The sequence below is a fragment of the Aethalodelphis obliquidens genome, unplaced genomic scaffold, assembly GCF_003676395.1.
Source record: "Aethalodelphis obliquidens isolate GAN/ISIS:26980383/991018 unplaced genomic scaffold, ASM367639v1 scaffold12, whole genome shotgun sequence".
Taxonomy (NCBI): Eukaryota; Metazoa; Chordata; class Mammalia; order Artiodactyla; family Delphinidae; genus Aethalodelphis; species Aethalodelphis obliquidens.
In genome coordinates this window covers 23986256-24008892 of record NW_020837956.1, presented here as the reverse complement: position 1 = coordinate 24008892, position 22637 = coordinate 23986256, and the positions used below count along the sequence as shown (strand labels likewise).

General features: G+C 41.2%; 1 protein-coding gene across 17 annotated transcripts in view; it reads right to left on the bottom strand.

The window, feature by feature from the left end:
* Nucleotides 1-22637, bottom strand: part of DTNB (dystrobrevin beta) — a 244921-nt gene that overhangs the window by 136682 nt on the left and 85602 nt on the right. For all 17 annotated transcript variants that reach the window (XR_003434136.1, XR_003434137.1, XM_027113669.1 and 14 more), the window contains 2 exons: nt 22064-22169; nt 18899-19065 (listed from right to left, as the gene is read on the bottom strand). Coding sequence is in view for 15 of the 17 variants with exons in the window: in XM_027113669.1 (XP_026969470.1) it covers nt 18899-19065; nt 22064-22169 (273 nt within the window). In the remaining 2 variants the exon portion in view is untranslated. The remainder of the gene's footprint in view (nt 1-18898; nt 19066-22063; nt 22170-22637) is intronic.

Below are 22637 nucleotides of genomic sequence, written 5' to 3'. Positions count from 1 at the left end.
TGCGGTACGTGGGCCTCTCACTGTTGTGGCCTCTCCCGTTGCGGAGCACAGGCTCCGGACGCGCAGGCTCAGCGGCCATGGCTCACGGGCCCAGCCTCTCCACAGCATGTGGGATCTTCCCGGACCGGGGCATGAACCCGTGTCCCCTGCATCGGCAGCCGGACTCTCTACCACTGCGCCACCAGGGAAGCCCAATGCTATATATTTTAATGGCCACACACACATGTGTAATAAAAAAATATGAAAATATCAGTATGAATGGAAATATTGAGTACTAAATTCAAAATAGAGGTTACCTCTGAGGAGGGAGGAAAATGGGTATATACTATGGACCTCTTTCCACATCTGAACATATAAATCTATTTCACTTATTTTGACTGCTACACAAAATTCCACAGTTATAATTATATATATATATGTATGTATCTATACCATAATAAATTTAGCCATTTTGTTACTGTTGGAGATTTTGGCCATCTCTTCATACCAAAATCCTAATATACTTGATGCAAGGGTCTTTGTGGGAGAATTCCTATATGGGGAATTGCTGAGGTAAAGTTTATATGCATTTAAAATTTTATTTTTCAAATATTGTATCAATTCACACTCCTACCAACAATCTTCTAGAGTCCTCTTCTCTACACACTCTTGCCAAAATTGAATATTATCAATCTCTCACACTTTTTCAAGTCAGGAAGACATTCCCATGATCAAAAGTAGTTTAAAAACTGGAACAAGTGGGAGATGCCAACTTTATAATGTTCTTTAACAAACACAGGGGTATATAGGCTAATAACATACTAAGGAGTTATGAGATAATAGAATATACAGACAAATGAACAGATAATTATAATAGCATGATAAGTGCCTTAAAAGAGGTATTCAGCGTGCCATAGCAGAGCATGAAGAGACATATAAATCAGCTTGGGGATCAGGAAAAGAGGCAATGGCTGAGCTGAACCTCAGAGGCTGAAGAGAAGTTGGCATGGGAAATTTGGGAGGATGGGGAGGAGAGGAGACAAAGGGAGATAGAACAACAGATTGAGAGACATAGAAGTAAGAAAATATGGTAGAACAAGCAACTGGAAATAGTTCAATACTGTCATAGTGCTGCCTGTGAGTTAAAGCCATACATAAAAGTCCAAGTCCAAAGACAAAACTGAAGACGCTTTCAAAATGTTACTCCATAAGATAAAACCCCAGTGTGTTACAAATCATCTCTGATTTAGAAGCTGCTTCTAGAATACATTGAACAGATAGTTCTCTGGCCAAATGCAGCAACAGATTGCATGGCAGGATAGAATGAGGAAGGAGAAGTGTGACCAGTACTTCAGGTCTGGGTAAACAAAGGGTCTAGTCAGCTAAGACAAAAAGGAGCAGAGCACTTGAGTACGATGGAAAAAGATTTACAGGCAGCCAAAGTCCCACAAAAGGGAGGCTGGAGGTTGGAGAGAGCATGAAGGTTGGAAAACCAAGAAGACCCACCAAAGTGCTTCTTTGTACAGCAGCACTCTCTGGGGCCTGGAGCAGAACAGGCACTAGAAATGTTTACTGAACGATTACCAGGGCAGAAAGCTCTTTGCCTGGCTGAAATTTCCCCCTGGATAACACCTGGGCACCGGCTACCTCCAAAGGCTGTCACAAACACTGCCACAGGTGAAGGCAGGAACGGAGCCAGAAGTCAATTAACGTCACACATGATACAGATGCCCCACAGCCAGGAACCGAAGACCACCACCACTATTACTTAGCTCTGAAACAGTGTCTCCCAAAGCTGTCCGAAGATTAAAAAATTCCTGGGGTATTTGTTTCAAAATGAAACAAAACAAAACAGATTCCTCTAACTCAACCCAGACCTACTAAGTTAAAATTCCCAAGGGTAGAGACCTGGTACTCTGTATATTAAACAAGCTGCCCAGCTGATTCTTTTCAAGCCATTTTGGGAAGCACTGATCTAGAAGTTCTTGCCAAAACAAAAAGGTTAAAAAAAAAAAAAAAGGTATAACTACCGGAAAATGATTGTTACTGTTTCCCACAGGAAATATAGTTATCTACTTAGAAGTCTAAGAAAATTGACTGAAAAAATTATTAGAACCATGTGTTGACAGAAAAGCTAGTGAGACTTCAAGATGGAAATGTCCATAGGACCACTGAATATGGGAGTCTTAACCTGGACCAGAAGCCTCGGCTGGAATTAAGAACTGCAGAGGGGGGCTTCCTTGGTGGCACAGTGGTTAAGAATCCACCTGCCAATGCAGGGGACACGGGTACGAGCCCTGGTCCGGGAGGATCCCACATGCCGTGGAGTGACTGGGCCCGTGCCCCACAGCTACTGAGCCTGCGCTCTGGAGCCCATGAGTCACAACTGCTGAAGCCCAAGTGCCTGGAGCCCGTGCTCTACAACGGGAGAGGCCATCCAATGAGAAGCTTGCACACCACGGCAAAGAGTGGCCCCCACTAGCCACAACTGTAGGGAGCCCACGTGCAGCAATGAGGACCCAACGCAGCCAAAAGTAAAAATAAATAAATAAATTTATTTTAAGTCCCTGCAGAGGGACTTCCTTGGTAGCCCAGCGGTTAAGACTCCATGCTACCAAGGCAGGGGGCCTGGGTTTGATCCCTGGTTAGGGAACTAGATCCCACATGCCGCAACTAAAGATTCCACGTGCCGCAACTAAAGATTCCATGTGCCGCAACTAAAGATTCCGCATGAAGCAACTAAAGATCTCGCGTGCCGCAACTAAAGATCCCGCATGCTACCATGAAGATCCCGCATGTGGCAACAAAGATCCCACGTGCTGCAATTAAGACCTGGCGCAGCCAAATAACTAAATAAACAAATATTTTAAAAATAAACAAAAATAAAGTTAAAAAAAAGAACTGCATAAATCTATTAGTGTTGGGGGGGTTGGTTGGGGAGGGTCATCTAAAACCTGGTACGCTCAGAGGTTGCAGCAAGAGAAGAAAAGACAGCTCACTGAATCAGTGTGTTGTGCACCTGAAACTAACATAATATTGTAAATCAACTATACTTCAATTGAAAAAAAAAGAATAAGAAAAGCAGCTCAGGAAAGAATGCCAGGGAACACAATATCTGGTTTATCACAGGTAATCAAAAATCTCATAAGTGGACATTTTGTAGCCCCTAAATGGAGATAAAAGGTAATGAATATACAATACACGTGTATTAAGCGTATTTAGAGAAACAGTTCTACCATAAATCTGTATCTGTAGATCTCAGAATGTCCTAGATATACAGACAATAATCACTGCTATATCTTGAGTTAACGTAGAAACAGACAAGCAATTCACACTGCTGGGCCATACAGATTCCTCTAATCCTCTCTACACATGGAAGCTGGATACACATTCTCCAGTTCAGCTCTGGCAGCCACGTGTAATAATCAAAAAAGATGTAACACTGGAGAAAGGGCTGTGGCTAAGATGACTGCCAGAGGAAACCATTCACTTGAAGAACTGCTTGGTTTCGGTTAAGCCACACATTCTCTGCAATGGAAAATCTCCCTGTCATCTCTTTGCTCTAAAAATAATCAGGCTAGTTGAAAAAAACACCTTATTATTTCATAAACTATACATCAATACTTTGATAAGTATCCATCTTTTTAACCAGCTGGGTCCATTTCAAATGTTCTGCTTTCAAACTCAGCACTTCTGCAGCTGTAAATGGGTTTAAGAATACACAGTGCATCCAATACCACAGCAGAACAGGGGCAATATTCAAATACTGAAAAGAACAATATTTAAAGTATCTCATTCAACCTCCTGAAAATGCTGATAAATGCTGTCAGGATACCTCTAGCCTATTCCTTCTATCCCTTGGATGGCCCAAGAAATTCATAATTTCAGAGGGAAGGCCTTGGTCAGCGAAGCAGTCAGTTTAGCTGTGGTCAGGAGAACTTCAGGGCCATCTCCCCAGGTTTCATACCACCTTAACAGGAGTAAAGATGGGAGCCCAGAGCTCTGCTCACTCCTGGCAAGACCCTCTCCCAGTAATACTCACATTGACAGCACCATGATCTGCCTAGGAGACTATCTGGGGCTAATTCCAACACAACCTTTATCATAGGTTATGCCTGTTTCATAAGAAATCCTAGACTCCCCGCTTGGATTCTCATTCTCATAAGGCTCTGCACATAGCCTCACAAGACCCCATCTCTCACTAATCCTCCACTCTCAAATCCTTCAACTTATCTTCATAGTCTACCATCAGCAAAATCCCTTCTCTGGCTGAGAATCCTCTTCTCCGAGTGTTACTTTCACATAGAAACCTGGCTTTCCCTGAAGGCCTGGCTTCCTCTGCAGCCATTCAAGTGGCAGCTGCTTTCTCTCTCATACCCCTCAAACAGCTGGACCTCCAGGTGGGGAGATGTCCTCCCAGAACCTCACTGCCATTCTCAGATTATCTCCCCTTTTCCTTAAAACCCCCGTTTTGAATTTCATGTCATCAGACCAAAACCCTAAATATCCCTCTACAGTGGAGTCCAATATTACTGTCATAATTCTTGTTGATTTCAACATCCACAGAGTTGACCTTTCCCATATACTATTGTGGTCAATTGAATGGAGGACCTCCCAAAAGATATGCCCACACCCTCATCTCTGGAACCTGAGAATGCTGCACTATATGTCAAAAGAGTAAATATTACCTTCTATGGCAAAATATGTGATTGAGTTAAGGATTTGGAGACAAAGAGTTTATCCTGGATTATCTGGGTAGACCCAAAATGCAATTACATGTATACTTATAAGATAGACACACAGAGAAGAGAGAGAAGAGGAAGAGGCAATGTGACCAAGGAGGCAGAGACTGGAGTGAGGCAGCCACAAGTCAAGGAATGCCAACAGTCACCAAAAGGTGGAAGAGGCAAAGAACGCTGTGATGGTTAATCCTGTGTGCTAACTTAACCTGTGCTACAGCGTGCCCGGATAGTGGGTCAAACATTACTGTGAGTGCTCCTGTGAGGGTGTTTTTGAATGAGATTAACATACAGATTGGCAGACCGAGTAAAGCGGATTTGTCTTCCTAATGTGGGTGGGCCTCATCCAATCAGTTGAAGACCTGAACAGAATAAAGCGGCTGACCCTCCCTCAAGTAAGAGAATTCCTCCTGCCTGACTGACTTTGAACTGGGATACTGGATTTTCTGCTTTTGGAGTTGAATTGAAACATCTGCTCTTCCTGGGTCTCAAGCCTACAGGCCTTCAGACGGGAACTACATTATCAGTTCTGGTTCTCAGGCCTTCAGACTCAAACTGGAACTACACCCTTGGCTCTGCTGGGTTTCCAGCTTTCTGACTCTTCCTGCAGATCTTGAGGCTTGTCAGCTTCCACTGCTGCAGGAGCCCATTCCTTATAATAATCACTTCTTATATAATTGTAAACCCTTTTGACTCTGTTTCTCTGGAGAACCCTGACTAATATAAATGGATTCTTCCCTGGAGCCTCCAGAGGGAGTATGGCCCTGCTAACATCTTGATTTCAAATTATGGTATCCACAGAGGGAACAGACTTGTGGTTGCCAAGGGGGAGGGGGGTGAGGGAGGGATGGGCTGGGAGTTTGGGATTCGCAGATGCAAGCTATCACATACAGAATGGATGCACAACAAGGTCCTACTGTATAGCACAGGGAACTATATTCAATATCCTGTGATAAACCACAATGGAAAATAACATGAAAAAGAATGTGTGTGTATATATATGTATAACTGAACCACTTTGCTGTACAGTAGAAATTAACACAACATAGTAAATCAACTAGATGTCAATAAAATAAAATTTAAAATAAAATAGAATTGTGATGTCCATAACTGTGAGAGAATAAATTTGTTTTAAGCCACCAACTTTGCAGTAATTTGTTACAGCAGCTTCAGGGAGCATATACAGTAGCCTTCCCTGAACTCTCCTACAACAACGTTCCCCCACTCTGCGTGGGTCACCAGCTTCAAGTCACGTCCTAGAACACCGTACTGCCAATTACCGCACATTATCTAACATCTCCATGTCAAGCACTGCGCTCTCTTACCAACTTCTATCTCTCTAGATCACTCCTTCCAGTGCCCTCGAACAATACTTCAGCGCCGATGGGACCCGTCTCCACCGAGCCTGCTACCCTCACACAGTCCCTTGTCTCCCTCATGGTCTCATTTCTCTCTTCAACCGACTTATATTCCACAGCCCATTACGACATTCATGTCTTTGCCTACTCTCCAGCCTCTCTCGCCAACCCTCCTCCTTTGTCACACTCCTCTGTCAAAACCCCAACTCCACCCGCTCTGCTCCTCTACCCACACAATGAGGGGGCAGAAGTAAAATATACAACTACGCTGACTGGTCTGACTTTGAATTCATAACCACCAACCTCAAGTTAGTCATTCCAATCTCAGTTCAAATGTCACTTCTTAAAAAAAACTTTCCCTGACCAATTTTTAATAGCTTTATTGAGATGTATAATTCACATACCATAAAATTCACCCTTTTAAAGTTACAATTCAGTGGTTTTGATCTATTCAAAACAGTTGTGTAACCATAACTAATATCTCATTTCAGAAGATGTTTTCCACCCCCAAAAGAAACCCAATACGCTTTTTGCCCACCCCACTGATCTACTTTGTCCCTATGCACTTGCTTACTGTGGGTATTTCATGTAAGTGGAATCAAACACTATGTGACTTTTTATGTCTGGCTTCTTTCGCTTAGCATGTTTTCAAGGTTCATCCATGTTTTAGCATGTATCAGTACTTCATTTCTTTTTGTTGCCTAATAGTATTCCATAATGTTGACATAACACGTTTTGATTATCTGTTCAACAGTTGACAGACAGTTGGCTTTATTTCTACTTTTGAGGTATTTTGGATAATGTTGCTATGAGCATTCATGAACAAGTTTTTCTGTGAACGTATATTTTCAACTCTCAGAGGAGAATTCTCAATTCTCACCTAGGAGTGGAATTGCTGGATCACATGGTAACTCTGTTTAACATTCTGAGCAACTGCTAAACTATTTTTTCAACGTGGCTGCACCATTTTACATTCCCACCAGCAGTGTATTAGGGTACCTATTTCTTCACATTCTCAACACTTGTTATTGTCAGTCTTTATTTCAGCCAACCTAGTGGGTGTGAAGGGGCATCTCATTGTGGCTTTGATTAGTTATTTCCCTAATAACTAAGTAATGTCGATCATCTTTTCACGTTTATTGGCCATTTGTATATCTTCTGAAATGTATATTCAGATCCTTTGCCCGTTTTCTCCTAAAGTTAACTTAAAAAAAATTGTGGTGGGCTTCCCTGGTGGCGCAGTGGTTGAGAGTCCGCCTGCCGATGCAGGGGATACCGGTTCGTGCCCCGGTCCGGGAGGATCCCGCATGCCACGGAGCAGCTGGGCCCGTGAGCCATGGCCGCTGGGCCTGCGCGTCCGGAGCCTGTGCTCCGCAATGGGAGAGGCCACAACAGTGAGAGGCCCGCATACCGCAGAAAAAAAAAAAAAAAAAAAAAAAAAATGCGGTAAAAAACACATAAAATTTACCATCTTAACCATTTTAAATGTACAACTCAATAGCGTTAATTATATTCATATTCCTGTTATATACAAATAAAGAGTTTATCTTCTTTTTCCAATATGGATGCATTTTATTTCTTTTTGCTGCCTAATTGCCCTGGCTAGGACAGCCAGTACAATGTTTATATAAGCGGCAAGAGCAGACATGCTTGTCTTGTTCCTGATCTTACAGGGAAAGCTTTCAGTCTTTCACCATTAAGTGTAACATTAACTATGGGTTTTTCACAGATGTTGAAGAAATTTATCAGATTGAGGCAGTTACCCTCTATTTCTAGTTTGCTGCTTGATTTTTATCATGAAAGGAGGTTGCATTTTGTCAAATTCCTTTTTCACATTTATTGTGATAATCATGTATTTTTGTCCTTTATTCTAATAATATGGTATTATATTGATTGATTTTTGCATGTTGAACCAACCTTGCATTTCTGGGATAATATACATTTGGTCAGAAACTGATGTATAATCTTCTTTATATGTTGTTGAATTTGGTTTGCTAATATTTCATTGTGGATTTTTGAGGCTACATTCCTAAGGGATATTGGTCTGTAATTTCTTTTCTTTTGATATCCTCTTTTTTGTTTTGTTAGGTTTTGTTTTCATATCAGATAGCATAACACTGGCCTGACAAGAATGAGTTCGGAGGTGTTCATCCTCTCCTATTTTGGCAAATGTGTGAAGGCTTGGTATTAACTCTTTAAATGTTCAGTAGAACTCACCAGTGAAGGCATCTAGGCCCGGCCTTTTGTGGGAAGGTTTTTTTATCACTACCTTAATCTCTTTACTTATCACAGATTTATTCAGATTCGCTGTCTCCTCCTGAGTCAGTTTCAGCAGGTTGCTGACCACCATATCCTAGGTAGCTGTTCAGTCATCTTTTTATCATTTTACTTTTCTACATAGAACTTATCATCATTTGATATCTTCCTTGTTCACTTATTTTGGGGATTTTGTTTTTAAAATGTTTTTATCCATCTGTCCCCTTTAAAACGTAAGCTCCGGACTTCCCTGGTGGCACAGTGGTTTAGAGTCCGCTTGCCGATGCAGGGGACGCGGGTTCGTGCCCCGGTCTGGGAAGATCCCACATGCCGCGGGAGCAGCTGGGTCCTTGAGCCAAGGCCACTGAGCCTGCGCGTCCGGAGCCTGTGCTCCGCAACGGGAGAGGCCACAACAGTGAGAGGCCCGCGTAACGCAGAACAAAACAAAACAAAAACAAAAACAAAAAAACACGTAAGCTCCATGAAGGAAATGACTTTGTCCTAGCCTTTTCTAAGTAACCCCGCACCTACAACAGTGTCTGCGAGGTAGCAGGTACTGAATTAGAATTTGCTGGATAAACATATAAATGAGTTAATGAAGCTGGCAGCAGAAAGTTAAGGGGGTTCCTGTCTTAAGGCTTTTGTTTTCTCTGTGTAAGAAAAGAGGTCACCTACTGAAAGACAGGGAAGAGTTGGGGTAGATGGTTTAAAAAGAATGGAGACTTTATTCCTTTATGACTTTAACTGACCACTGCAAAGAATGGAAAAGCAAGGTGATCAGAGAAATGCAACAGGATTGCAATGCTGAGCATCAACATGTAGTTGGTGATCATGAAGCTTAAGGTAATACTAATCTGTCCTATTGTATGGATTTCTCCAGAAGTACTAGAGAAAGCAGATAAATTAGTTCATCCATGAATTTAGTTGACAGAGACATGGATAAAAAAGCCACAGGACAATGGCGTTTATGGTACAGGAATGAAGAGCCACATCTAAAATGGTAAGGAGAGAAGAAAAAAGAAGCAAGGAATGGTGGATAGAGAGAGGAGACAGATCAATGGATAAAAGGCTGGAAAGAGATTAAAAAATGATCTTAGTGAGAGCGGTTGAAAAGTCAACTGGAATGATAATGGGATATCAAACGAGAATAGGATGTCGAAATCAGTGATTTTGGAAGTAGGAGCAGTTGGAGGTGGTGAAAAGGTCTAGGGTGTAACTGAGGGAGCAGACGTCTGATGTTCAGTGGAGAAGAAGTGTGTCAGAGCTGAAGAAGTCAAGAAACGATGTGGCCAAGGTCTTAAAAGGTTTGACTACAGAGATGCAGAAATCACCATGAGGTGACCATCAATCGGGTACCAAACCATCCAGCAGTGAAGGAGTATGTCCAGAAAGGATGGAGATAATACCACCAGAAAAGAAGAAGGATAACAGGGCTAAAATGACATGATCCTCAAAGCAGCATCTTGCTTGTTTTTTTTTTTTTTTTTTTTTTGCGGTACGCTGGCCTCTCACTGTTGTAGCCTCTCCCGTTGTGGAGCACAGGCTGCGGATGTGCAGGCTCAGCGGCCATGGCTCACGGGCCCAGCCGCTCCGCGGCATGTGGGATCTTCCCGGACTGGGGCATGAACCCACGTCCCCTGCATCGGCAGGCGGACTCTCAACCACTGCGCCACCAGGGAAGCCTCCCTTTTTTTTTTAATCTAAGAGATTCAGGGTGTAAAGATCTAGAAGTGGCAGGAAGGAATACAAGAAGGAAAATAACCAGGGTGACAGCATTCACAGAAATATAAGCTGACCCTCAACTTATAATTGAGGTTAATCCTCATCCTTGTATCAGCCTTTCCTCTTTGAATGTAGGTGGAAACTGTGGATATGATAAACGATCACTCCTCTGATTATGTTATACAGCAAAAGGAAGATTACCTTAGGTGGGCCTGGTCTAATCAGGTGAGCTGTTTAAAAGCAGCATTTTTTTCTGGCTGGTTTCAGAAGAGGTTTCAGAGAGATGCACTCTAGCTGGCCTCGAAGAAAGCCAACATCTATGCTGTGAAGTGCCTATGAGGGCCACATGTCAAGGAACTGCAGGTAGCCCCTGGGAGCTGAGAGTCACCCCTGGCTGGCAGCTATCAGGAAAACGGGGACCTCATCATTACAGCTGCAATGAAATGAATCCTGCCAACAACCAGTGAGATGACAAGAGGACCCTCAAGCCCAGATGATAACTACAGCCTCAGCTGACACCTCGATTTCAATGCAGTGAGACCTACAGCAGAGAATCCAGCCGTGCCATTGCCTGGACTTCTGACCTAGATAACATATTTCTGCTGTTTTAGGCTGCTAAGTTTATGGTTATTTATTATGCAGGAAACGAAAACTAAAACAGTGACCATAAATAGTTTACCCAGGATAATTGCAGTTTATGCATGTTGTCCCTGCATAATTAACAGTGTCCCCTTCCACTCTCACATGAGTCTGGATTATATGCTAATTTATATGGTCACCCTAACAATAGTTTCACCTCCCAAACCCTAAAGATTCATGTGGATGTAGGAGAATAGATAGCCACCACCTGAAAGGGCTGCGAGAGAAGTGGAACACCTACAGGAAAGCCAAATTTCTATCAAGACAAAGGGTTAAAAGAAATGCTTAGACAGCCCCACTACTGGGCTGTGAGAAAACAGCCCAGTATATATATACCCTGAGAAAACAGTAATTCAAAAAGAGTCATGTCACAATGTTCATTGCAGCTCTATTTACAATAGCCAGGACATGGAAGCAACCTAAGTGTCCATCAACAGATGAATGGATAAAGAAGATGTGGCACATATACACAATGGAATATTACTCAGCCATAAAAAGAAACGAAATTGAGTTATTTGTAGTGAGGTGGATGGACCTAGAGTCTGTCATACAGAGTGAAGTCAGAAAGAGAAAAACAAATACCGTATGCTAACACATATATATGGAATCTAAAAAAAAGGCTCTGAAGAATCTAGGGGCAGGACAGGAATAAAGATGCAGATGTAGAGAATGGACTTGAGGACACGGGGAGGGGCAAGGGGAAGCTGGGACGAAGTGAGAGAGTGGCATGGACATATATACACTACCAAATGTAAAATAGATAGCTAGTGGGAAGCAGCCACATAGCACAGGGAGATCAGCTCGGTGCTTTGTGACCGAGGGAGGGTGGGTGGGAGGGTGGATAGGGAGGGTGGGAGGGAGACGCAAAAAGGAGGGGATATGAGGATATATGTATATGTACAGCTGATTCATTTTGTTATACAGCAGAAACTAACACACCACTGTAAAGCAATTATACTCCAATAAAGATGTTTAAAAAAAACCCAAACAAAACAGGTCAGAGCCACAGTGGGCAAGTCTCAGCAGTTTTTCTGAGGAGTGTGGGGCACTGACCTAAGGGACTAGATTTTGTAGCTTTTGTTTGGATTTTCTTCATGTGTGTATCTTACCTCCTGCTGTAACTTGCTACAAGTAGGTATACTGTCTTATGCCTTTAAAAAAAATAGTCCTCCTGCCTAGTTTTGCACCAGGTACAATTAGCTATTTAACTATGACATGTAACTATTTAGAACTGAACAGGGGCATGGCCAAGAAGTGTACCATTTCCCTCAATGAATACACATTATCTCTTAGAATTCTAGAGATGTGAGGAGAGGTATGCTGATCACATGAAAATGAAACATTGCTTCTGACAAAGTCAACAGTCTTAATTGTTCCAAGTCTATAACAACATAATTTTCTGACTCCTTAAAGTAAATGATTTAATATCATCAGTGCCCAAACAACTACACTGGACATATGTGAGTTGCTCATTAACATTTGCTTTAAAAAAAAAGCAATAATATTAATAGAGATTGTTAAACAAATCCAATACTTTGTCATTTATAGATTTTGAAGAACGGGATAAGTAACTTTGTTCAGAGGTGGAGTCTGCCATCTGCTGGGAAGAAAGGTGAAATTTCCATGTCATCAACTAAGTTATATAACTACCTCTACTGACAACAAACTGTACTGTGGTACAAGTGTATTGTGCATACACATACACACTTCCTGCCATGGAGTAGTAACCACATGGGAATTGGTCAAATTTCTCTTGGTAAAGTGAAGACAAGAATAAGTGGACACCTGAAAGTAAGGCAAGGGGGAAGGCAGGGAATGAGAGCAGTCTTGTTTACCTCCAGCCCTCCTTGAAGATCAGGAAAGGGTTAAGAGTTTCCGTTTGGGAAGATGAAAAGGTCCCAAAGATGGATGGTGGTGATGGTCGCACAACAACGTGAATATACTTAATGCCACCGAACTGTACTAATGTGGTAGAAAAACATGATAGTCTCCATGGCTGAACGAAAGTCCTTGATCAGAATGTAAGGCTTTATCCGCTGGGTGACAGACTGTATTTTCCAAACATAACTGCAGGGATCTCTCTCACCACTCTTGCTCCACTGTGATGGACTTGACCACCGCCCCAGCATCATGAGATGAAGTCCCTTCTCCTTCCCTCCAGCCTTAGAGACTGTGACCAACAGAATATGGTGGAATGTTGCCACATAACTTTACAGCCAGGTAAGACAAGGCCTTGCAGCTTCCCCATAGCTCTCTAGGGATGCTGGTCCTCCAGCTGCTTCCTCCGGTGATGCTCTCTCTTAAAATAATGTCTCCATGCTGTGAAAAGCACAAGCCACATTCAGAGGCCCACACAGAGGTGGGTCCTGTCGACCATTCCAGCCTTGTGATCTGAACAAGGACTTCTGTTTAAGTGGTTCATTCAGTCACAGAGACTATCATGCTTTCTATTAAATATACTTTTAAAAATAATACCTTATTCAAACTATGCATAATATTTTGTAGGATTTTTATTGCCATATTTAAATGATTCAGATTTGGAGGAAGATCCTGATACACTGCTGTTGTTGTTTTTGGTTTTTTTTAAATCACTGTTAAATGATGTTTAGCCCAAACCTTCCCCATCTCAGCAGATGGCAATTCCATCCTTCTAACTGTTTGGGACAAAATCTTAGAGCTTCCCTGGACTCCTTTCCTCTCACAAGCCACATCCCACCCATGAAGCAGATTTATAAAGCATATCCTAATTCAGCTCTTTTCATCACCTCTACTGCTAACATCCTACCATATCTTGTTTTAATTACTGCAATCATCTCTCTGAAATGGTCTGCTTCTATCTTTTCCTTCCACTGTTTACTCTTTACATGGCATCCAGACTGATCATTTTAAAATATAAATCAACTCAAGCTATCTTCTACCCAAAGCTCTACAAAGATTCCTCCTTTCACTCAGAGTAAAAGCCAAAGCCCTTACAACGGCCAGCAAGGCCCTTGTCACCTCTCTGACCCCCTCCCTACAGCTCCCCTGCTGCTCCTTCTGCTCTGGCTACTCTGGCATTTTTGCTGTTCCCTGAATTCACATGCACACTCTTGCTGTACGGCCACGATCCTGAAAACTTCTGCTCTTCCCCAGATGTCTGCAGGCAGACATCTAAGACTTTGCTCAAATCTCACTTTCTCAACAAGGCCTATAAGACTATCCCCACGCCTACCCTTGATTCCTTTTTCTGATTTCTTGCTCATGTGAGAGTCCAGTGTACACTGGAAGAGGGGCTCTGATCCATGAATTCAGGGCCCCAGCCTCCTTTCATCTAAGGACTCTGCCTCTGTTAACTAACAGAGATCCTTTCATTTGGGCTGGTGTACACAGGGAGTCGGAAAGGCAAAGATAGAAAGAATGGAGAAGACACACCTGCTTTAAACTACCTTGACCCAGAAGTAACACAGATGACTTCCAAACAAATTCCATGGGTAAGAACTAGTCATATGGCCCATCCGGCTACAAGGAGGATGGCTATATAATCTAGTTATATATCCAGAAGAAAAGGAAAACATGGATACTGGTAAGGACTTCTAATCACTAAATATCTTTCTGCTCACTTTCACTACCCAAAGAACACACTCAAGCCTCTCCCACCGCCCAGAAGCAAACCTGAAGTCCCATTCAGTCAGCACATCTAACTACAAGTGCAGGACCTCTGGCTCTGCCAGTTTCCTTCATCAAGACCACGTGCAGCTCCTTAAGACACAACCTATGAACTGAAAAGGCATGTTATTTGCCCCGGCTCTCCCCAGTCCCAATATACAAGAGTGGGACAGGAGGAGAAGGTTCTTCCTTACCAAATATTCTCCTTGGCCATGTGGGCTCTGGCACACCCTCCTGAGGGGCCGTAAAACCTTCATAACCCACCTCTTTCCAGGGCAAGTTCTGGGTCCTTAAAAATTGATTTTATAGCTGTAATAGTCAGGCTCATGGTTCCATTGCCAACAGAATTCCGTCAAAAACTTAGCAGGCCTTTGATCTATTTGTTTCCAGTCGGCTCCATGTGCCAGTAACCACACACAAAGTTCTTCCCCAGACATGCCTCCATTCCTCTTGCTTTCAACTAACCGAAGCCACCTGGAGGCCACATGAAACAATAGGTCAGCAGTTTCCAACTCTGGCTGCAAAACAGAATCTTGGCTGCAAAACAGAACTTTCAAAAACTGCCTGTGTCCGGGTTTCATGTACCCTGGACCCATTAAATCAGAAGCTATGAAGGGGGGAGCAAGATGATTCTGATGAGAAGCCAGTTAAGAACTATACTTCATCTGATCTTTGCCACAGGACTGTCACATTTTTTTTTCAACTGAGAACACTTACTAGGTCTTTGATGCTCAAAACCTCTCTCAACTCTTATCTCTTGCTCTCTAGAAATAGTCTGTTTTTCCTTTCACTGCCCCAACTCTCAGAACTTTCTCTATTCCCTTTCATTTTTTGCTGGAAAGCTAGCCAATTCTTTCCTAAGCTCATCTCTTTCATGTAATACCTTACCAATAAGAGTCAACACACACTCTGACCTTTTCCAACGTTTGACCTAGAGTTCGCTTGGCATGAAGGAAGTCTTCCAAATTATCATGGATGACAAATTTACCAAATTGGTCACCACTGCAGAACTTGGGTTTCTGTCTTTCCCAACTCCAATATCAGTGTCCTCATCAGCGTGCTTCCTGACTGCTAAGCCAACGAAACAAACGTTAAGGTTTTGTTTTAACAGAATTCCACTTCCAGTACCAACCACTGTAGCAAAAACTAAAACCTCAGTAGCTTAACACAGAGTTTCTCCCTTGCTTCCATCAGAGTCACACAGGTTGGCAGGATATTCCTCTCCACCCATTGTTCAAGGATGCAGTTTCCTTTCATTTTATGGTTTCACCCTCTCTGGGTCCTAATGAAATTCTCTCCATTAAGCTGCTAGAGAGGATAGAAAAGGCACCCAGTTATTAACTGTCTTGTTCTGGGAAGAGATATATCACTCTGATCACATTCCACTGGTAACAGCTATTCACATGGTCCTTTTGGATACAGTGGGGCTGAGAAATGTAGTCTAGATGTGTGCCCAGCAAGAACAGGAAAACAGTGATGTTGGTGAGCCCTAGTGGTCTCTTTAACACCCTTAAAATTTAAGCTCCACCAAGGCAGGAATCGTCGTCTAGTTTGTTCATAGATGTATCTCATAAGCCTCTTACAGAGTGCCTGGGACATAGCAGGTGCTCAAAATATATCTTTTGAATAAATAACGAATGGACAGAATGAATTACAGGTATGGTACCATATGGCATTCTTTTCTATAATAAAGACAAATGAATGGATTGATGAATAAAAGAATGGCGAATTATACTGCACAGTTACTTAGATAAAACATTAAACAGAACTTTTGGAAAAATCAAAATAAATTTCCAAGCACCAACACTACACATATCAAATCTACAATGCAAATTCATACACAAACTGGTTAAATGCACACTAAATTCATCTGTTGTGAACACAGAGAAACATTCATTCAAAATTTTAGTACAAACACAGTGGACAAACTTCAAAGAAATTACTATTAAACTGATAACACATTTTTCTGTTAGGTGGAAATTTCTTTACCCACAACAGCCTCAAAATTCATCCATATCTTCCTCAAAGAACAAGGGCACTGCACACAGAGTCCTAGTCTTAAAAACAAGTCACACACAGACATGTAAAAGACCTTACCAATATGCATCTACCATCATAATGCAAACACTCATCAAAATTCAGAACTAACACATTTATGATAGAAGCTTCAAAATTATGCATGCTGATAATACTTGACTTTTCCTTAACTCTTAAGTCACTATAACAAAAATAAATTAATAAACTAGAAAAAAATAACAAAGCTGAAATAAAAATAACAATAAATGGCGATAAGACTGACTTCACAAGAGTGTTGTGAGGATCAAACAGAAATATAAGAATTCACTCGTGATTTCTGTACTTTCCTTTATGTATGTTATAGATCAACAGAGTATATGAAAAACTGCTTTGTAAATCATAAAGCAATATTCAAACAGTCACTTATCTTTAAATAAATGTAAAATCCCCATTTCTATATGGGTTTTAAATTAGCTAAATGAGCAAGTTCAAACTAAGGTGAAAAAGAAGTTCCTCATCCTCCTAGCCCCAACATCTGGAAGAGAACTTTCAGGAGATACATTCCAGAGAATCCAGTCATTATGAAAGGTAATAAGGCAACGAGCCTTCTCAGTGTAAAGAGTTAGACTCTAAACAAAAAACAGTTGAAAAATATTAATAAGTCATTTAACACAGCGGGATACTTGTACTTTAAGAAGAAGAAAAAGTAACAATTTGAAAATCTATAAATTCTGTCCAGTCAATGAAAAAGAGAATAAACTACTGGGTTTTATTTTTTGTTTTCCCTTTGCTTGTTTAAAAAATTTAAAATAATGACTCCTCAACCAAAAGAAATATTGGAATTTACAACATAAGACCCAGGATAGGAGGTTCAGTTTAACAAAATTTTATGGGTTAGCTGTAACTGAAAAGCCATCTAATAAAAAATTATCTCTAACACATTATCAGAGATGTAGGAAGTAAAGTATACACCTGATTAAAGTTTGTTTCTTGTTTTTAACTAATCCCTGATATAAACTTATTTGCTTTTTTCTTGGTTGAGTTTTAAGACGGTTAACTAGGAAAAAAAAGAAAATAGAAAAAAAACCCTGCTTATTGAAGCTTTCTAATACTTAAAGTCTAATAGGATGACCGGGCTTAAGAACCTAGATCCTGAATTATACTTATGACCCTATATATTTTTCTACCTTGTAGCAAACTAACCAACCAACAAACAAAAGCTAGAGGAAAAGGATTTAAAGCAAGGCTATAGCAATTTAGGAAATAAAAATATGACATATTTTAAACTCTGGAAATAAACTGAGAGAAGGGAAGAAAAAATGATTGATATTAAACTTGTTACATGATTTATAAACACCACAGAAAAATCAGACATTGACCTCTACCCAAATACTGTTATTTAAAAGATTGCTTTTGGGGCTTCCCTGGTGGTGCAGTGGTTGAGAATCTGCCTGCCAATGCAGGGGACACAGGTTCGAGCCCTGGTCCAGGAAGATCCCACATGCCACGGAGCAACTGGGCCCATGAGCCACAATTGCTGAGCCTGCGCGTCTGGAGGCTGTGCTCCGCAACAAGAGAGGCCACAACAGTGAGAGGCCCACGCACTGCAATGAAGAGTGGCCCGCGCTCGCCGCAACTAGAGAAAGCCCTCACACAGAAACGAAGACCCAACACAGCCAAAAGTAAATAAATAAATTTATATTAAAAAAAAAAAAAGATTGCTTTTGAAAGTAAAGACATCAGTGTGGCAATTGTAAAATACAGTATCTACCCAACTTTAGAGAGGTAAAAATTTAACTCCTTCATCTCATGCAGCTTTCCCTGCAACATTTAAACCCTATAAGCATGAATAAAGTTTGCTTGAAAAAAAGAACTTTAAATCTTCCTTAAAGCTCAGAGAGTAAGTCTTCTGGGGTGGGGGTGGTACCCCCTTGTACAATTTTAAAAGAAGACACTTTTCAGGCTTCCCTGGTGGCGCAGTGGTTGAGAATCTACCTGCCAATGCAGGGGACACAGGTTCAAGCCCTGGTCTGGGAGGATCCCACATGCCGCAGAGCATCTAGGCCCGTGAGCCACAACTATTGAGCCTGCGCGTCTGGAGCTTGTGCTCTGCAACAAGAGAAGCCGCGACAGTGAGAGGCCCGTGCACCGCGATGAGGAGTGGCCCCCGCTCTCCGCAACTGGAGAAAGCCCACGCACAAAAACAAAGATCCAGCATAGCCAAAAATAAATATTAATTAATAAAAAAAAAAAAGAAGACACTTTTCACTGGGAAAGCGAGCACTGCAACATTCCATTTTACTGAATAAAAGGGACCACATCAAAGGTCATATCATCTCCATCTCCTAGAACTTTAAAAACTCTCCTTTTCAAATCAAGTGATGAAGCACAACATATCTGCAAGCCCCATCATAAATGTAAGGGTTAATATTTTATGACACCACATCCTTATTTGATAGGCATCTATCAGAAAAGTGGCCCTGGTGCTGTTATGGATGAAACAGATAACCGCTGGGGACACAGACTGAGACACAAAGCAGTTACCCAAGAGGAATGCTCCTTCATCTGGTGCTGGTTGCTGTGAGGGCCATTGGCATGGCCACGCCAAAAGCAATTTTGGCAGAGCTGGTAGTTGTGGCACTGCTGGCATCGGTACCGGAAACCCATCATACTCTCACACCGGCAATAGGAGCACTCCACGGGGTGGAAGACTTGAGGGATGAGGGCAGGGAGGAGAGGGAACCAGAGGGAGAAAGAAGTCATTTTCATTTGGAGAATAAAGTCAGTACAGTGGAAAACCAAATTTAACATAAAAGCAAAGGTGAAAACAAAACTAGAAGTGAAGAATCTAAATTGTCTTCAATTTAGTTAACCTAACCAGCCATTCACTGGAATAAAAAGAAAATAACAAAATTTTCCATTTAGAATAGATTACAATCCACCTTAAAAAACAACTAATTTCCTTCTTTAAAATGACATTCGTGTCTCAAATTTTAGGTAAATAAACCAGTAAGGAGGAGAGACACCCTCATTCCAAAATTTCTCTTCCAAACCTATTTTTTTAAAGAGATGTATATTGTTAGTTGTGGACATATGTTTCCTTCACTAACATAAAATCTGTGAGAGCCAGTACGCCATGCTTTATGTCTCTGCTACTTGCAAGTGGTATTTCACACAGTCCTTTGGACTGAAGGCCTCCAAATGTTTGCTGAACTAAATACTACAGGGACTTTCCTGGAAGTCCAGTGGTTAAGACTCCGAGCTTTCAACGCAGGGGGCACTGGTTCGATCCCTGGTTGGGGAACTAAGATCCCACATGACACACAGCACAGCCAGTAAATAAATAAATAAATAAATACTACTACATACCTGGGTGCAAATGGTAACTGGTAAAAAAGTAAGGCTACCATATCAAAATACTAGTTTTAGGTAAGAGCTCCAAGTATTGGCATAAAATAAGGTGCTCTAACCAATGAAGGGGCAGTGATTTGGAGAGAGGGAAACTCAGGTGACCTGAGACTCCTTTCTCCACCTCACACAGCATCTTACCTCAGGAAAAACCGCCAGCCGGCAGTCAGGATTTATGGGGGTTACTGGGATTCTCTTATAGCCTGAAAGTCCAGTTTACTCAGTGGAAGTGGGCAATAAATGCACAACTGTATATTACAGATTGTTATTTATACTTTTTTTTTTTTTTTTTTTTTGGTACGCGGGCCTCTCACTGCTGTGCCTTTTCCTGTTGCGGAGCACAGGCTCAGGACGCACAGGCTCAGCGGCCATGGCTCACGGGCCCAGCCACTCCACAGCATGTGGGATCTTCCCGGACCGGGGCACGAACCCGTGTCCCCTGCATCGGCAGGCGGACTCTCAACCACTGCGCCACCAGGGAAGCCCTGTTATTTATACTTTTAAATGTTGACAGCACGATTGTTCCCTCTGGCAATTCAATTCTGAACACAAGAAATGGAAGTCAAAGGAAAGAGGGATATAATATTCAATATTCATTTGAACAACTCTTTCTAGCACTGTGTATACAAAGGCAGTGTTGTCTCAATCATAAGGATTTTTAGTCCTACTTCCAAAAATGCATATTAACTAGAGAATCAAGTCTCAAAACAAACAAACAACAACAACAAAACCTGAGCACTAGGTGAGAAAAATAATACAAGATCATTCAAGAATAACAGAAAACTAAAATCTGGAATGAGAAATCCAAAAGACATACCTCCTCTAAGAAATTTAAATTTTTGTTATCAAAATATTTCTAAGGAATAATGAAAGTGTTAATCACATAAGAATGTAATTTATAAATAATATACTACATACAAAGTCACAACAAAATGTTCATACGGATAACACTAGATCTCGACAACTGAGATCCTCTCTACTTGGGATAGCAGATATGAAATGATTTTATGAAAATGAGCTGGATATGAAACTACAAAAACATTTAGTGCTATAAAGGTATTGTCCCTCAAAAGAACCAACACTGTAATAATTTAACAGCATAAATCTCTATCCAAAAATCCTGTTTAAAAATTTAGCTGTTTGGGCTTCCCTGGTGGCACAGTGGTTGAGAGTCCACCTGCCGATGCAGGGGACATGGGTTCGTGCCCCAGTCCGGGAAGATCCCACATGCCGCAGAGCGGCTGGGCCCGTGAGCCACGGCCACTGGGCATGCGCGCGTTCCGGGCCTGTGCTCCGCAGCGGGAGAGGCCACAGCAGTGGGAGGCCCGCGTACCGCAAAAAAAAAAAAAAAAAAAAAAATTTAGCTGTTTTAGTCTACTCAAGAGATTCCAGGACTTTAGGAAAATAATCTTGAATCTAAGGACTTGTGAACTAAAGCCATGACTGAGTGAAAGCCTGAGAAGTTTTAAAAAAAAAAAAAAAGGTATGAGTAGGAGGGAGAGAAAATAAAAAGAGTACGGTAGCGTTCTCTCATTCTTACAAAATGAAAAAAGAGGACTCTGCTTTTTAGCGCCGCAAAGCTATCACTCCTTCTCTTTTGTGGAATGAGGAGAGACAGGCAAGAAGAGCCTTGAAAGAAGGGAGCTTCCAGAGAAAAGCTAGGACCTTTCCTTTAATGAATTCAAACAACCTAAACAAGGAGATAAACTGATAGCAATAGCAGAAAAACCTAAGTAGTTACTAAGAGATAAGTACCATTTCAATTTCAAGTGAAACAAAGATTTAAGTCAAACTACTTGGGAAGGATACTGAGAGTAATTCAGTGGTAAAGGAAAAAACTGAATATGGGTGAAACCCAGTACCAAATTCTATCTTGGCTATTTTCCTTTAAACTATTCCAAAATTTTATAGTGTTAGTGGTTGATATTGAATATATACAATTTTTTGGAGTTATGCTTTTTATAAACTAAAGGAAGTCATGGCTAAGTCAGGTGGGTTTAAGCAGAAAACAACCATCTGGAATCTTGGGGGAAAAGCCTGGCGTTTGAACCACAAAGTTTTCTGACCTGATATTACTACCTCTTGGTATCCTATCTAAGTATAATAAGTCCTCCCTCCCTTTTTTTTTTTTTTGAGAAATAAATATTCCTCTTTTGGAAGCTAAAACCACAAATTCAAATGATGGAGTGCCAGCAAATGTCAACTGTAATTTTCAATGATAATAACTAAGGACATTACAAATACTGTCAGTTCATATACTTCCTATAGCACAGGGAACTGGATGATAAAAGTTCTGCTTACCATTCTCAACGTGGGCAAGCCTATGCATGAGAGGTAGCCAGACAAGGCACTGGGGAGGAGGATCGGCCATCATGGTGTCTAAAAACGTATTTAGCATTATCTTTTTCTGTGAAGAGAAAAAAAAACAAGTATACTTCATATTTTTCAAATATCTCTGAACTCTAAGATTAAGTTAACTTAGGATTCTCCCAACCAAGTTGTAATGAATTACATGGGAAATTTTATAGCAAAATAAATAGTATTTTGCATTACTACAGACAATGCTACACACTATCCTATGTACTACTGCTATATTCAAATGCATTTCCACTTACATTATTTTATTTGAATCTTAAAACAACTGTAAAAGACAAATAGGCTAGGATGGAATTACTATGTTGTACACCTGAAACTAATACTGTAAGTTAACTATATTTCAATAAAACATATGAAATGAAAAAAAGATAAATAGGCTAGGTATTACTATCTTCATTTTACAGATGAGATAATAAAGGAATGACGCATTTAAATGGTTTGTAAAGGTCCTACCAAAATCAGGACTACAACTCAGGTGTCCTTCAAATGACTATTTCTG